The sequence below is a fragment of the Pezoporus occidentalis genome, unplaced genomic scaffold (assembly GCF_034315485.1).
Source record: "Pezoporus occidentalis ecotype Australia unplaced genomic scaffold, CSIRO_AGI_Poc_V1 ctg128, whole genome shotgun sequence".
NCBI lineage: Eukaryota > Metazoa > Chordata > Aves > Psittaciformes > Psittacidae > Pezoporus > Pezoporus occidentalis.
This window is the reverse complement of record NW_026913082.1, coordinates 508688-523927: the sequence shown is the minus strand read 5'-3', so window position 1 is coordinate 523927 and position 15240 is coordinate 508688. Positions and strand designations below refer to the sequence as shown.

General features: G+C 47.3%; 1 protein-coding gene across 1 annotated transcript in view; it reads right to left on the bottom strand.

Moving 5' to 3' along the window:
• Positions 1-15240, bottom strand: part of ADAP1 (ArfGAP with dual PH domains 1) — a 58866-nt gene that overhangs the window by 4390 nt on the left and 39236 nt on the right. The window contains exons 5-7 of the mRNA XM_062607982.1: positions 6167-6279; positions 3970-4116; positions 409-492 (exon numbers count right to left, since the gene is read on the bottom strand). Coding sequence (XP_062463966.1) covers positions 409-492; positions 3970-4116; positions 6167-6279 — 344 coding nt within the window. The remainder of the gene's footprint in view (positions 1-408; positions 493-3969; positions 4117-6166; positions 6280-15240) is intronic.

The following is a 15240-nucleotide window of genomic DNA, read 5'->3' as shown; positions in this document are numbered from 1 at the left end:
CACACAACAACTCATCCCGGAGACCTGGGTGCAGCACTGGCATTCTTTTGCCTTCATCTTTTCTACCCTGCAGCCTTTGTTTCAGCTTTTAATATTACAGCAACAACTTTCGAGAAAGATGCTCATGGCTTCTGCACATGTGACAGCGCTGGAGTTACTCATAAGCACGACTCACATCCTGAGGGTTGAGCACGTGTGCATGCACATGCACATGGTTTCCAAGGCTGGATGGATGTTCTAACAGGTGCTGCACGTGGGCTCAACATCCCACTGCAAGAATTTCAACCCAGTAATTGTAAAACCCTCCGAAGGATATAGTATGCCCCGGGCTTTCCAGCTGGCTTACAAAATGCTAAAAAAGAGCAAGGGGAAAAAACCCAACAACCACCAAACTGCAGGAAAACTCACATCAACGTCACTGGCTCCAGGGAATGCCACTTGTAAGTAATGAAACCGTGCTGCGCGGATGGCATTGAACCAGTCCACTATTTCCTAATAATGAAAGAAAAGCACAGTGAGTAACGTACTTTGCACACAAAATAACACGGTCCTGCTGTGTTTCATCTCTTCCATCACTTTGTCCCAGGTGACAGAGTGCAGTTTGGCAGCAGTCCTAAAAAGAACAGAATACAGACATAAAAGGGAGCAGCAAACGGGGGAAGGATGGGGAACATCCAGCTGCTGCCCCAGGCTGCGGAACAGGACATGCACGGAGCTCTGCAGCGAGCACCAGGGGGCTTTCTGCAGAGGGAAGGATTTGAGCACATCTCTGAACTGTTAAAACCAGCAACAAATCAGCATTTGAGATAGGAAGCTTGATCCTATAAACACTACTCAGCTCACGCTGGCAGTGCAAAGGCAGCCTGCCACCTCTGCAGCCTGCCGCCAACCGGTCAGCAGCCACAAGCACAGAGCGCCTGAATCCACTTCAATTTTTGCAACATACTCCCATCTTTTGCTAAGAGTGGCTAAATCTCTCTTCATCTTTGTACTCCAGTCTATCAGTCATATCTGTGATTCCTCGAGGGACAAACACAGCAATAATGAAGTCCCAGCTCACTTCCCAATTCTTCTTCCTTCCCTTGGCAACAATCTCTCCATCTTTTGCTTTCTGTTGCTGGTTAGTTGGTTTTGGTTTTCCCCTACAAAACAGTTGTTTTATAATTTCTTTGCTTTAAAACTCAATGATTCCTTTGTTTCTGGTGAGACCCTCAGAGCTTGTGCCACACCGGGTGCCTTTTTGAAGGCTTCACTGAGAAATGCCACATTAATTCCAAGTGATCTGCACAGGGAGCTGTCAGACACTGCCTTGCAGTCTAAAGGTATGGGCAGAAGAAAGGCACACTGGAAGGAAGATGTACTGGCTGCCCGCACCAGGATGCTGAGCTGCAGGGAGAAGGGATGCTGAACCTCTGGCTGCCACACCACACATCAGGGACAAGTTCAGTGGACCAGGCTTCATCCTCAAATAAATAGCCAACCCTTTCAGCTGAGGCTGCCGCAGCATAAGAAAGACCCTATCAAACTAGAAGTCAGCCTTCAGGATCTTTAAAAAGATTTAAACTTTTTCATGCTTTAAAAGGTATTTGGGGTGGGCAAGGGGAAGGCTCTTCCGTGTGATTTTGGAATGGGGGGGGACCTCAAAAATGGTCTAACATGACAAATAGCCACCCCCTGGAAGTTCAAAAGCTTTGGTTTGTTAATCTACTTCAAGAGGAAGGAAGAAAACATAATAGGATATAGGGAAACAATGTTTTTGAAAACTCTAACCTACTTGTCTGAGGTTTTACTACTTATCACTTGCTTTCCTACCCTAAGCAGCCAAGCAGACCCCAGAGAGCTGCACAGAGTCAGCAAGAGTCAGGTTCCTGACGTAAATGATGATCAAACCAGGCTGGAGGTAATGAGCAATATTAAGGTGTTGATATTTCATACAGTAACCAACTGGATGGATATGGATATATTTGTATAACTATGAAAACTATATATATATATACATATATATATACGTGCTGGTCTCCTCCTTGATTGTGATGTGAGATAGGGTTTCATCCTGCAGAAAAGCAGAAGCTGAAACCCTCACTGGCTTCCAGTAGATGACTGCTTCTCAGAATATTGATCATCCACTGCTGGAGGAAGCAACACCACCACCTTTCTTTACACAACCCTATACCTGGGTACGCAAAGCCAGAGGGCTCAGTTGCTAAACTTCTCCTGCCTGTATACTTACAAACAATGCCACAGATGGAGTGAGGAGATCATATCTGGTGTATTAAACCGATGTTGAACTGCTCAGTGTTTTCAGATGGGAAGGTGATGTCTCATCAGCTCATTAGTGGAGATTCCTTTCTCCAAGTTATGCCCCACAGCAAGAAGAGAAAATGAACTCCTGCCCTGCACCTTTGCAAATGGCTTTTCTAGGCTCTCAGCTTCCTTCTGCTCTGCTTGCAATGCCACCACAGACACCCCCCTCCATGTGCCACCTTGGTGTCTTTCCATCCTGTACCAGAGCCACCCACATTGCCATGGTAGTCTCAGACTGACAACCCCGGATAAAAACGCAACTACTTCTCACTGTACCTCCAGCTCATCCAACCCTGGAGCTCAAGCAATGAGCCTGCTTGCTGCTGCTCCTCACTCCGTCATGCCCCCTCCTCCCATCCTGGAAGCTCCTGGTGTGGCTCAGGAAAGGAAGAGCACTGGGGAAAAGCATTTTGCTAATTTATCCAGAGAACATCCAAAGATCTTGGTTCGCACCCTAAAGGCTGGCCTTTCCTGGAGACAGCCCATCTTCGAGCATCCCATCGGTGATGGGATGGCAGCAGCTCACTGCAGCTCCCTGAGCTGCTCCAGCCATGACTGCTAGAGGTCCTGCAGAGGGAGCTTCAGCCCTGGATAGGAGCTCGGAGCACGGAAACCCACTTCTGCAGCTTTCCTGCCTCCCACGTCCAGACGCAGATCTGGGTGCTGCAGTGAGCTGCTGCCATCCCATCACCGATGTCCCACAGGAGGGACAGCCCCAGCAAGAAGCACCAGTTCAGCAGGTGCCTCAGCTTCACCCTGCCTGGCTCTGGTGGTGGGTAAGTGCTAACAAGGGACCACAACAGCATCCTTTAAAATGGTCAGAGCCCAAGACACATCTTCCTGCTGGAACAGCTCTCCAGGACCTACAAACAGACGGAGCGAGACCCTGCGGTGCTGCAGAGTGTGAGAGGCCAGCCAGGCTGACCATCTATTATGTGTCTTATATGCATATATGCATGCACACACACGCGTATTACATGCACATTTATCTACATGTACAAAACCATTCCATGCAACTAATTAACACATCCTGATGCACTAACTGCTTCCTGCCAGGAGCACCTGCACTACACAGGAGCCACATTCAGCCTGTGAGCACAACAGGCAGCATCTGGCTCCACAGCAGCCAGAGCCTCAGCAGTAACACAGGTGAGATCAGCTTTGCTCATCCACAAGTGAAGAGTGTTCTGGTGGCATTACTGACCTATACAGGCTGGAGAGCAGCGACTGCTTTGAGCACATACTGCTTATCCCCAGCAGGGCTGCCTGGCTTGCTGCGCCTGGGTGAGCAGCTGGGAACAGGCTGTGCACTGAGACAATCCCGCAAAGCCCTGCCCTGCAGTCTAGGAGGGATTGTCCCCACAAAGCCTCTTTGACAGGCAGGGTGCTGAAGGGGATGTACCAAAAAGGCTGGAGGCACCGTGACAGCCAGAGGAAAGTAGGTGCGATGCGAACACGACAGCTTTAGGCGCTGATTTTGTGGACGCTCCAGGGCCGATGGATGGTATTTTATGAGAGCTCCCAAATATTCAGCAGAGGGAAGAAAGAGCTGAAAATTAAGGCTGTGAGATGGCATCTACTGCAAATGCCTTCAGGAGGGCTGGCACCTCAGCATCAACCCCCAGGACCACAACCCAGCCCTCCTTGTTACCTCCCTGCTCTCACCTTGCCATCTTCATGATAGACAAAGATGTTCCTTGTGCTATTGTCCTTCAAGTAAGTGATCTGCAGTCCGTGTGGGTTCCCGATTTTTGCAGGCTGGAAAGTTGCATTTAGATGTTCGATCTTCATAATTGCTTTGGGTTCCTTCGCCTGGAAAACACAGCTGAGTGAGCAAACACCTGAGAACTGGCTTTCAAACCAGAAAGCAGTTCACTTGGTCAGAAAATCCCTGACTGAGGACATTAGCTAAAAAAAAAATAGATGACTCCCAGCCCACAAAACTGCCCATTGATGAGATATCAACGCCTTTGCTCGCGTGTCAGCGAGTGCTTTCTACCAGCTTGGAAAAACGTTCTGTTCTCCTGCAAAATCCAGTGGAGTTCAAGGGGAGGAAGGTTTCAGCCCAGCAGCAAGATGGACAGACCAGTTCTCATTACTAGATGTTGTGCTATAAAGACAAGCATCTTCACCATGCCTCTGTTCAGCTGTCTCCTGACTCCTAATCTCTCCAGACCCTTTACCTAATGATAAGTGACCAGCATTTACTCTGGGATGAGCACTGCCAAAGAAGAAAGAAAACCATTCAGCCAGACACACACACTGCTAATTAATAGGCCAGGCTGCTCTCTGCATCTCAAGCACCCACACCCAGTTCATCTTTCCCAAGAAGATGGAGGATTATCCCCACTGCCAACTTCAGACCTGGGTGCTAGGCTGGCAGGGGGCATCATGCTCACACCCCCTAGTCCTATCCTCTCACACGAGGCATTGGCTTCTGACTCTGCCCGTCCTTTTGCCCTCCAAACTGTGAACTTTCTTTTCAGCGGGACAAATACATACCTTATAGCCCACCTCTTGGGTGGGTTAGCCCAACGGTGAGCCTAGACCAGGCCCTCCCAGACACCAAAACCACCTGCACCGTCTGTGGCAGTTCCCTTGAACTTTGCAGTGCACTTGGTCTTCCTACAAGGCATCCCTAGTTTACCACCCTTTCAGGACTGCACTGAGAAGTGAACTAGCAAGCAAGAATAAAACATCCCCAAAAATGAAGATTAGGCTCTTTGTACCACCGGATTTAGGGCACAGCCAGGGGACAAGAGAAGATGGTGCAGCAGTGCAATGGTCCCCAGCACCAAGCAGAAGTCCCTGAGCTGGCAGAGATGCTACTGCTCTTTTGGAAACCTGGGGACTTGCCGTGGACAAACAGCCATTGTGGGTGACCCTGGGGAAGTCCCAGCAAAGAGGATGGGTCTGGACATTGCCATTTCCACCATGGTTATGGTCAACAACAAAGCAAAGCAGCTTTAAACTCCTGAAGCCATCAACAGCCACTAAATGGGACTTTCACTTCTCTCTCTGTAATGACTGGCTGTTTCCTGTCCTCAAGATGCCATTGCACCATACCACGCCAGGCTGAAGGAGAAGAAAGTGCTATTGAAGCTGGCTGCCAAGCGTGCAGAAGAGTGGATGGATGCTCCTCCTCTGCATGGGGTGGCTCATCACGGCACTATGACTGCATCAACTACCTGAGAAAACTGGCTGGTGGCTCAGTCTGGTCTGCTCCCAGCTGTGATATTCCCAGCAGACCCACAGGTCAGGGAAAACACCCTGCCTTCCTCCATTACGTGGTGCAGAGCAGTAGAGTGTCTATCCATTCATCACAAATGCAATTTTCATGGTAATAGCTCCATTTCTCACTTGCAGTAAATGAAAGGTGCTCTAGGGAAGAAGACAAATGCTTTCACACTGCTTGATGCTGGAAGAGAAAACCAGGGAGCTTTTCCTCTGGACTGCTTGCCATGCCAAGCAAAGGAGGTTTCAGACCTCAGCTACCACTGAGAGGGGGTGATACTTTCATCACAATCTAACCATAAATACGAAACCCATGTCAGCTGGAGGATGCAGAGACAGAGCTGAGGGAACTCCTTTGCTGGTGGCTTCAGAAAAGCCTTATCAACTTTAAAGGGCAACAGAGCAGGGACACGTACAATTGCCGGTTCGGGTGTCTCACCGTGACTGTGGGAGCCCAAGAGCAAACCCTACTAAAGTGAGCAGTGAGCTGTGCCCTCGTCCTGGAGCAAATGGGGACTCAGTTATTAGGAGAACTGCATAAATAAAATAGTGGCCTCAGAATTACTTGTTCAAAGATGCTCTTACAGTTGTGATCCCCTCCCTGCACACAGCAACCCCAGGTACTCACGTCATTTTTGTTGAAGTACTTCAGTGCACCTTCCCTCTCTGATAACACGAATTTTCGGCTTAAGAATTGCCCGTTGTCGCGTCCTCTCTTCCACAGAAACCCTTCTCGGTAGCCTGCAGCAGAAAGCAACTGCTGTGAACCAGGGATAAAGCATTGTATTTAAAAAGATAGGGTGAAGAAAAGAAGAGCTTCAGCTTCAAGACCAAATGTGTGGCTGGATGGCTCAAGATGTGAAGGCCTTTTCCCTTCTCACTCCACTCTTGCTCTTTCCCAACAGCCTGTGCTTCAGGTGTCCCCGCTCTGACACTGTGATGTAGCAGGCGAAGGATTTTTGCTTTGCATCCCGTGCTGCACTACAGGCAAAGATTTGAGGAGCAAAGCTGTGTCCCTGCACAGGCTCCCAAACAACAGCTCCTGGCACCAGGGATGCTGCTCAATCTATGTAAGTAGCAGTTTCGGAGCAAGGTAAAGGCAGGTGAGACCTCCCCTCCCCTGCTGATGCTGCTGAAAAATGGACACCAGAGTGTGTGCATGCAGGGAAAGTGGTTCAGGGCAGATGGCGGCATCAGCATAAACCATGAATACATTTTTCGCATGGAAAAAGTTCTTCCCACTGACTTCAGGGCACTTTGGTTCAGAAAGCCACTGAGCACTCTTTCCCCTCCAGCCTGGTTGGCCATCCCATGCCTCTTCTCTCTCCCTGGGTATCAGCCCCACAGGCAGATTTGCTGCTGAGGAAGAGCGCCATTCAGAACACACGTGCTTTATGTAAAACTCAAACCAGCCAGGGACAGAGAAACAAAGAATGTAAAAAATCTGAACTGCTCAGATCCGAAAAGCGATTACAGCTGATCCCTGCCAGCTCCTCCCGCAGCAGCCACAGTGCCCAACTTACCTCACAAGTTCAATTGATGCCTAAATGCTTCCAAGCCAAGAACTGTCCAGTACAAGTTTTGTGAACACTAACAGAGCAGTTTGATGGTCATCCTCCATTTGTTTAAGATACAATTATACAAAAGCCGCACTGAAAAAAAAATGTGTTCCCTTTCTCTCTTAGTTTCACCCCTTTTCAATTTTTTGTTATTGGCTCTCAGGAGCCAGGATTTTAAAATTAAAACTGATATGTTTTATAACAACTTTCAAATAAGTAGCTAAACTTTTTTCTTTATAATATGCATATGTGGCATATTCAAACCTTTCCTTCCCCTGCCTGCTACAAACCAGTGGTGTGCAAAAATTCCTCATTCAACCCGCTTTTCACTTGTCCATCCTGACACAGGACTGATTTAAACTACAGATGAAAAGATGCAGAATCCCTCAACCAGCTCCTCAGCACTGACAATACAGATGCAAGTGGTATAAAATATTTCCATGACACAAACACCTAAAGCAAGAAAAAACGCATATGCACACGCGCCTCCATCTAGACTTACAAAGTCCTACACCAAATACTTCCTCAAGGTCCTCAAAGCCATTTTACTGAACACCAGGCACTGGTGTCTGCTCTAAGCACAATGGCAAAGCCAGTGCTGCTGCTGAATGCTCACCACAGAGAGCATCATGAACCCATGGCACATGGGACTGCTGATAACTTGATGCAGATGGAAGCCATGGGAACATTTAAAGCTGTCAGCAGCCTTTCCTTTGTTCCCTTATTCTATATGGGTCATATATTGCAGCAGGGCTTGATTTCAAACGTGGGGCCTCACCCAGGAACCAGCATGGTGTTTTCATTTCAGAGCCTGAGGGATCCCCTTCCTGAGGTTTTTACAGCTCACATGCATGAGTGAGCCAGCACAAGCAGAGTGTGCACATCTCCCCTCCATGAGATCCAGCAGACTCTATGGCCAGACAGACCCAGCAGTAGCTGAACCCACGTCACTGCCCAGAGATGCTGACAGGACAGCCCAAACCTTGTCTACCCCATGGCCACACTCAGCTGGTGATGCCATGCCACTGTCTGCACCATCCCTCCACCTCCCAGCCCTCCAGTACGAAACAAGTGCTCCATCCCACACGGAGCAGCTGTACCCAGATACATCAGTAATGCAGAGGACCAATGCTGCATACATTGGGAATGACAAGTCTGAAGCTCTTTCTCTCATCCACCCATCCACGTCGCAAGAGACTTCCCCAAAGCCATGAGCAGAACAAGCGAATTCGGTCAACCAAGTCAATACTGTCCCAACTGTGGGCTTGCTATGTACTTTTTCTAGTGAAAACACATGACTAACCCATTGGAGGGCACTTGCAGCATCAGAAAGAGAACACAAGGAGTGGGGTTATCCAAAGTCTGAGAAGGGAAGCAGACAAAAAAGCCACTAAACCCCAGCCAAGGGCAGACTCATCTGAAAACAGCACAGGAAAGGCCTGGGCTGATGCACTCATATCACCACTGTGGCAGGAATTCAGTTGCCGGGGAACTGAAGCTCTGACTGATTCAGAGTCAGACGCTGCTACCTGCCAGGCTCTATCAGCAAAGCCTCCATGTACCCTGCAGCAGGCTGTACACGATGGAGCTGAATAGGAATAATGTCTCTCTGACAGGAGACAGACAGGCAGTAGGTGATGCCCGGCTGATATGTTTGTAAAATGCAAGGTTTGCTTAACGTGAAGCAGAGATGCTGCTGGAGCTCCGATGGCTGGTGACTGCCCACTGCTTTCCTGAGTATAAATATGTTAAGCAGCTTGCACTTGAAGTGTGAGGCTTAGAAACCGCAGGACAGGACAGTTTCTGTTCCTGAGCAGTGCTGATTTTTAATGCCAAGCCAGTTGGAGCAGTGAGAGAATACTTCAACAGCCATTTCTGTTTACTTCACTAAATGTCAGAGACCATTTCAGAGCCTCTCCGCTGCCTGCTTGGGGAACATTAACATCTTGTAGGGGGATAGAGAGAGATGGGTTTAGAAGAGAGGACATCAGTGTCAAACAAGAGAGAGGAGAGAGAATGTGAAGAGGACAGTGACATCTCCAAATGCAAATGCAGGGTGATGCAGAAGGAAAGCCCATCTTTTACTTCAGTAATCCCCACTTGGGGTTTGCTCAGCTCAGCAGAGCACACTGGGCACACAATGCTCAGCAGCTCCATCTCAGAGCAACTCAGCTTCACAAGTCTTGGCTGTGGGTCTCATCCATTCCTGCGAGTGTTGCATTACAAACATCCGAACGGCGAAGGATGCTACAGACCTTCTTTATTAAACTTGCTCCCCACCACAACACATTGCTTGGCACTTTTCTTAGCGCTTAAGGGACAAAAAAATAAAATTACCCTGTGTTTCCCCAAAGAGGATCTCAAATAATTGCAAATCTGAAAGTCTACCTAATGCTTACCCCTGGAAGACGGCATTGTAATGGTCATAGAGAAGGAAGCCGAGAGAGGTTTGATGAGCTGCCCAGGACAGGACTGTGAGCCAGTGTCGAAGTCAGGCTGGAAAACCAGCTTTCCCTGCCTTTTTATATCGGGACGTTTCATCATTTTGATCTTCTCTTTCCAACCTTTTGTGGCAAAACATAATATCCAAAAATTCCACTCCAGGGAAGAACAGAAAAAAACCAAACCCAACACCACAACACCGTTATCTCCTTCCATAGTTCACATGCTGGCTCTTCCCAGACAGATCGCTCTGCAAAAATGCTCCTGGCTGCTCTGACAAAGCCAGCTGCTAATTTCATCGTACTTCAGCACAGATTTTCATAAATCCTTTGCTTGCTTCTTTTCTTTTGTTGTTTTTTAATCTCTCTTCCTTCCTGCAGGCCTGCATCCTCAGGAGCTGTTCCCCTGCCCTTCCCAAACCTGCTGCCTGCACCCCTGTCAACACTGATCAGTGCAAACCACCATGACCTGGACTTGAACCCAACATGAACCCATCCGGGTTCTCCAGGCAAACAGTATGTCAGCAAGATGTGTCCTCAATGTCCTGATCTAAAGGACTATGGAAACAGTTCGGGAAGGCATTGAGAAACAAAACTGCAGGAGTCTGAACAGGGAACAAATCCCACACTGGAGAGCATCAGAGTTGGAGGACTAAACTGTTTCTTCCTTGTCTCTGTGGGTTGCGCTACCTTAGCAACAGCTTTGCATTTAGAAGTATCTAGCCAAATTCAGACCTTAATGAGAGCTGTTCTGCTCATGCTGAAGCTAAATGGCTACTAGTCCTATCGCTGGTGTTGGACCACGCAGCATTGGATTGTCAACAAGTTCTCTTCCTCTCTCAGGGCACAGAATGAAGGATGCGGCTGCCTGTCATCATCCCGCTTGATAACCACATTGTGACTGGGTAAAAAACTACCTGGTGAAGACTGGCTGGAAAGCACCTATGGGCACCCTTTAGAAATACCACTCTCGTGGTGCTAACACTGGTGCTGTTTGGTTGTCGGGTTTTCTGTACCACTTCAACCACCTACCAAGAATAAAAACCCAACCAATTGCTTTTCCAGGCAGTTCTGGCACAAACCTATGACAATTGCAAAAAACCCCACCAAGCAGTTGTGTCAAAGTTAGCTGACAAATGGCACATCATATAACCTGAAATCACGTAGCCCAAATGGCTATTTTTGACCCGTTAGATGGTTTCGAAGGTAAAAGGAGGAACTGTCACTTCCACACTCACTTCATCGCCACTGCTAAAACTCTGTGGGGCAAAGAAAACAGGCTTACCACGTTGGTTGACTGAAGAAAAGATACTGCATGGCCTTGTGTCAGCTCCATTGAGCTGGTGGTTGGAGCTCCTCCAAGCCAGGCATCAAAAACTGGCAAGACCCATTGGGTGCTTTAGCCTAGCCCAGCTTTCTCACTGGTTGAGAGGCTGCAGAGGAATCAAGGGAGAGGATTTTCTAGCAAGACAATCTAACAGAGACACGGTATTTCCATCCGTGCAATTTGTTCAAGTTCCCCATTTTTTAAGAGGAGGGATATCTCTACTTCCCCACCTCAGAAAGCTGTTACGGTACTTAGTTAATGATGGGGTTTTTGGTGTCCGAGAATGTGTATTACAGGAAGTCACCCAAAATGACTCTTTCAGTTTCAACCTTTGTTCTCAAAGAATAAAACCCTCCTGCAAGGAGAGCAATCAGACCAACTGGCTTGGGAAAAGAAAGAAAATACATGCATGGACTTTGCTTTCTGTGATCCTTAGTAAAGTATTCTAAACATGGACTTAAACCACACCTGCTCTTCAGTTGCCTGGGTGATTTATTTTGCAATTTCACCTGGAGAGAGGCATCAGAATTGCTCATTTCCATGATATTTCTAGGGCTGTAGTAATACGAGGCCTGGTCCAAGGCTTTTAGGAGAAAACATGTTAGCGCATCCAAAACCAAGCACAGCAACGGAGCCAATACCATCCCCGAACCCAAATGCATCGCAAGGGTTCTTTCTTGCCTTCTTGTCTCACTGCAAGACAAAGCATTGGGAGGCTGGGAGGCTCACATAGGAGGAAAAGAAATTACTTGTGTGTAACCCAACAGCAATCACTTTGCCTAGAGTTCATGCAGGACACCTTCACCGACAGAAGCAGATTTTCTTTCCTCTAAGTAGTTTAAGTGTTTTGACCCCAATTCAGAGCTTTGGACATTTAAATACAGCATCACTTTACTAGTGAAATTGCAGGGGATATATTGCCACTCCCCTGTATGTCAGAAGCCAAGTAGTCTGCTACACTAATATTGTAAGATGTTAATTAAACCAGAACAGTGTATAGGTACTTACTGGAGAGCATGGGCCTGCTTTTTCTCAGAGGTTAAGAAACTGCATAATGATTTGGAGCAGTTGAGTGCTGAATCCCTGACATCCCGCATTGCCACTGACACCAATGTCACGACCTCCTTTTAAACCAGAGTCAGGAGGATATTCCTTCTGAAATGAACCACACTGCCCATAGTCAGAGGGCTCGATGGAGAAGGTGGCATATTCTAAGGTTTCCATACGGACTGGACTTTGAATATTGTTGTAAAAATAACTGTGCCCCTCTTGTTTGTCTGTGTCAGTGTAAGTCATTTGGTTTGATTGCTCTAAGTCATAATATTTCTTCCTGTAGCATTCAGCCACAAAGCAAGGCACTTCAAAAGCTTCAATTTGAATTTTTTAAGCATTTGCATGCCAAGAAAAAAGGAATGCTAAGTTTTCTCATGGAGGGAAAACACAGTCCAGAAACAAACTCATATATAAAGTAGTCCCCCTGTAAAAGGTGGAAAGACTGTTTTAAGAACACTGAGCTTGCACTCAAGGCTGTGATCAGCCCCCTGCTCTGCTGCACAGCACTAGCAGCTTGCTTTCCTCCTTCCTGTCTGCAGCTGTGCTGAGGAGCTTATAACCTCCCTGAAAATAATTCTGCAGTCATCTCCGGATAAATACACTTCCTGCTGGTTACACGTTCAGCAATGCAGATACCGGCATGTTGGAGATGACAGCATCCACACGTGCAGGAGGCACAGGAGACCTTGGAGGCTTGCTGATGAGACGAGCATTCGTTTCCGTAGGTGTTCTGCATCTCTCCAGGTGAGGAGCCACCAAGAGCTGCTGCTGCTCAAGCACAGTACCTTGGAAATGAAAGCCTCAGCAAGGAGAGAATGAGAATGCATGTAGTGATCCTGCAAACCAGTCTCTTTGCTCCTAGGATACCTGGGAGGTAAGCTCTTGGTCCACCTTATGTAAGGATGGGTGCCTGGCATGTCTCACTTGACACGGTCTTGCAGGCATCCCCCTTAAGAAAACTCTTTATGCCCTCTAAGACAACGGATCTCACCAAGCCCAAGACCTCACATGTGCCCCACCCTGACACCAACACCCACTCCAACCATCTTCTCACGCACACACATTTTAGAGGTAAGAATTTCCCTGCTCTTAATCAATCGGTCCTCTCTTAATGAGCACTTAGCATCCAAATTACCTTTCCTAAAGGCCATTTTGCAGAGAACTGTTTCCTGTTGCCATCCAGTCTGCCTCTGCTGCCTTCCAGGAGCTCATAAAACAATTATTGTCCTGCTGCATCGTAGAGCCTCAGCTATGGATGCAAGCAGCTGATTACATTGATTGCTTCCACAATACCCAATTAACCCACTCACTCTGCAAATGATTGACTTAATCAGAGGCAATTAGCACTTGAATGGCTACATCAGACAGAAAGCCAGGATTTAGTAGATGATTGAGGCAACACCTTACAGACACCTCCTTGGCCTTCTAAGGGAAAACATCATTAATGCTCAGCTCAGAGCTGGAAGTAGCTGAAACGTTAGGTCGGTGGTTTTAGGTGGCAGAGAAAACACAAGGCAGCAGGAACACATACGTTTCCCTTTACTGATAAAGGGAACAATGCCACATGCTGCTCCTAAGAGGAACTTGAGAAGCACAGATGTTCCCCTTTCCCCTCTCTTCCTGTTCACGCAAGACTGGGACCACCAACCAGCTGAACAGACCTCAACGACTGACTGTCATGAGATGGTAACTTTTGTCTCTGAAAACTCTAGATAGTCAATTCCCAAGTGCTGTATGTACAAGGCTGTCTCCCATTACCAATTCTCCGACCAAAGTCAACTGTGGTTTACAAAACCATCTTCTATACTGATACCTTGCAAGGCATCTTCCCCCACAATGTAAAAAAGCCTCCCCAAAAGGCTGGATTTGGAGGCAGTACCACGGCTCTACAGAAATACGGATGTCCATGTCCTCAGTGTCTATTTATCCTCTAGACAAACCACCCCAGACTGGCACAGCCAAGATAAAGACTCACGGTGGGAAGGTCAAGGAGACCAATGCCCCCTAAAACAAGGACAGAGATGATTTTAGATCATGTGTAGGACATCCAAGCCAAGCATGGAAAACAAACTCTCCAGATCACTGCAAAAACACGTTGTCATCTTGCTTCATCTTGAGCAACAAAGCCTTTGAAATGGAAGAAGTCATTTGTTCAGCTACCCAGCTGCTGGGATCAATACATGAAATGGAGCCAAATACATCATTTCTATGGACAAACCATGGGGCTGAGCTTAACAACACATCAGGATCCTGAGCCTGACAAAAAGAAGACAAGGTCTGTCCCCATACACGGGCATGTGCTATTTAAATGCAAGGTCAGTCCCTGGGTTCCCAGTCCCTTTTAATGTCATCATGAATACACTTGGATTGCTGGCTCACAGCTGAAAATCCAAATTGCTTCTAAGCAAAGCCCCAATAATAAAGCTGAAATCCATTAAGCCTGTGATGTTTGCCACTATTTAAATCTGATTAAAATTGTACATGACACCACTAAGCCTAAGAGTCAGAAAACACTCTTGTCACGTCTGATGTTTCCCCATGTAATCCAGACCCCCCTTCTTTCACCAGGTTGTCAGCTAAAAGGAGCCATAATAAGAGATCATGTACCTAATCCAGTTTCCTAAGCTGTTTTTAACTGGCTCCTTTAATCATAGATTCCTTACAGAGTAGCTCTCAGGTGACAAAGACATTAATACAGTCATTCATTCTCCCAGAAGGTATCTTGGGTGGGATCACATCTGCCCCTTGCGATGACTGGGTGCAGCAGACATGAGACACACAAGGTGTCTCCACAGAGCATGGGGAAGCTATCAGTGGGATGAAAGGTGGGAAACTGAGGCAGCAGGAGGTGACAACCTCTGGGCAAGCAACAGCAAAGTAAGGTGGTACTAAGGACACTCAGCAGAGAAAAGACTCCTTTTACTAGAATGATTCTTGAGCTCATAGGGAGCACTCACTTCCCCTGTAAATGCTGTGTGGGAACAAATACCAGGAGAAAATGCCAAAACATGGAATTCCAAGCCTTCACCTGACCACTGTGGGCATATCAAGTTTGGTGTCTGCTACAGAGAACACAGCCACATCCTCTCTTTTATTAGTTTATCTTATAATTGACCATGGATACAATACATGCTTCCATGGTAACTTAATAATTGAGCAAGTTTTTATGTATTAAAGGTAAGGCAATAGTTGGCTGCTTCAGTATCTGCTGGGACATGTTAAAGCCCCTTGCTACAGAAGATGTCTTTACTGGATGTCTTGCACTTGTGTTATTGAGAATTGGATACGGAATCTAATTGTACTTGGAAATCAAATGCTTCCT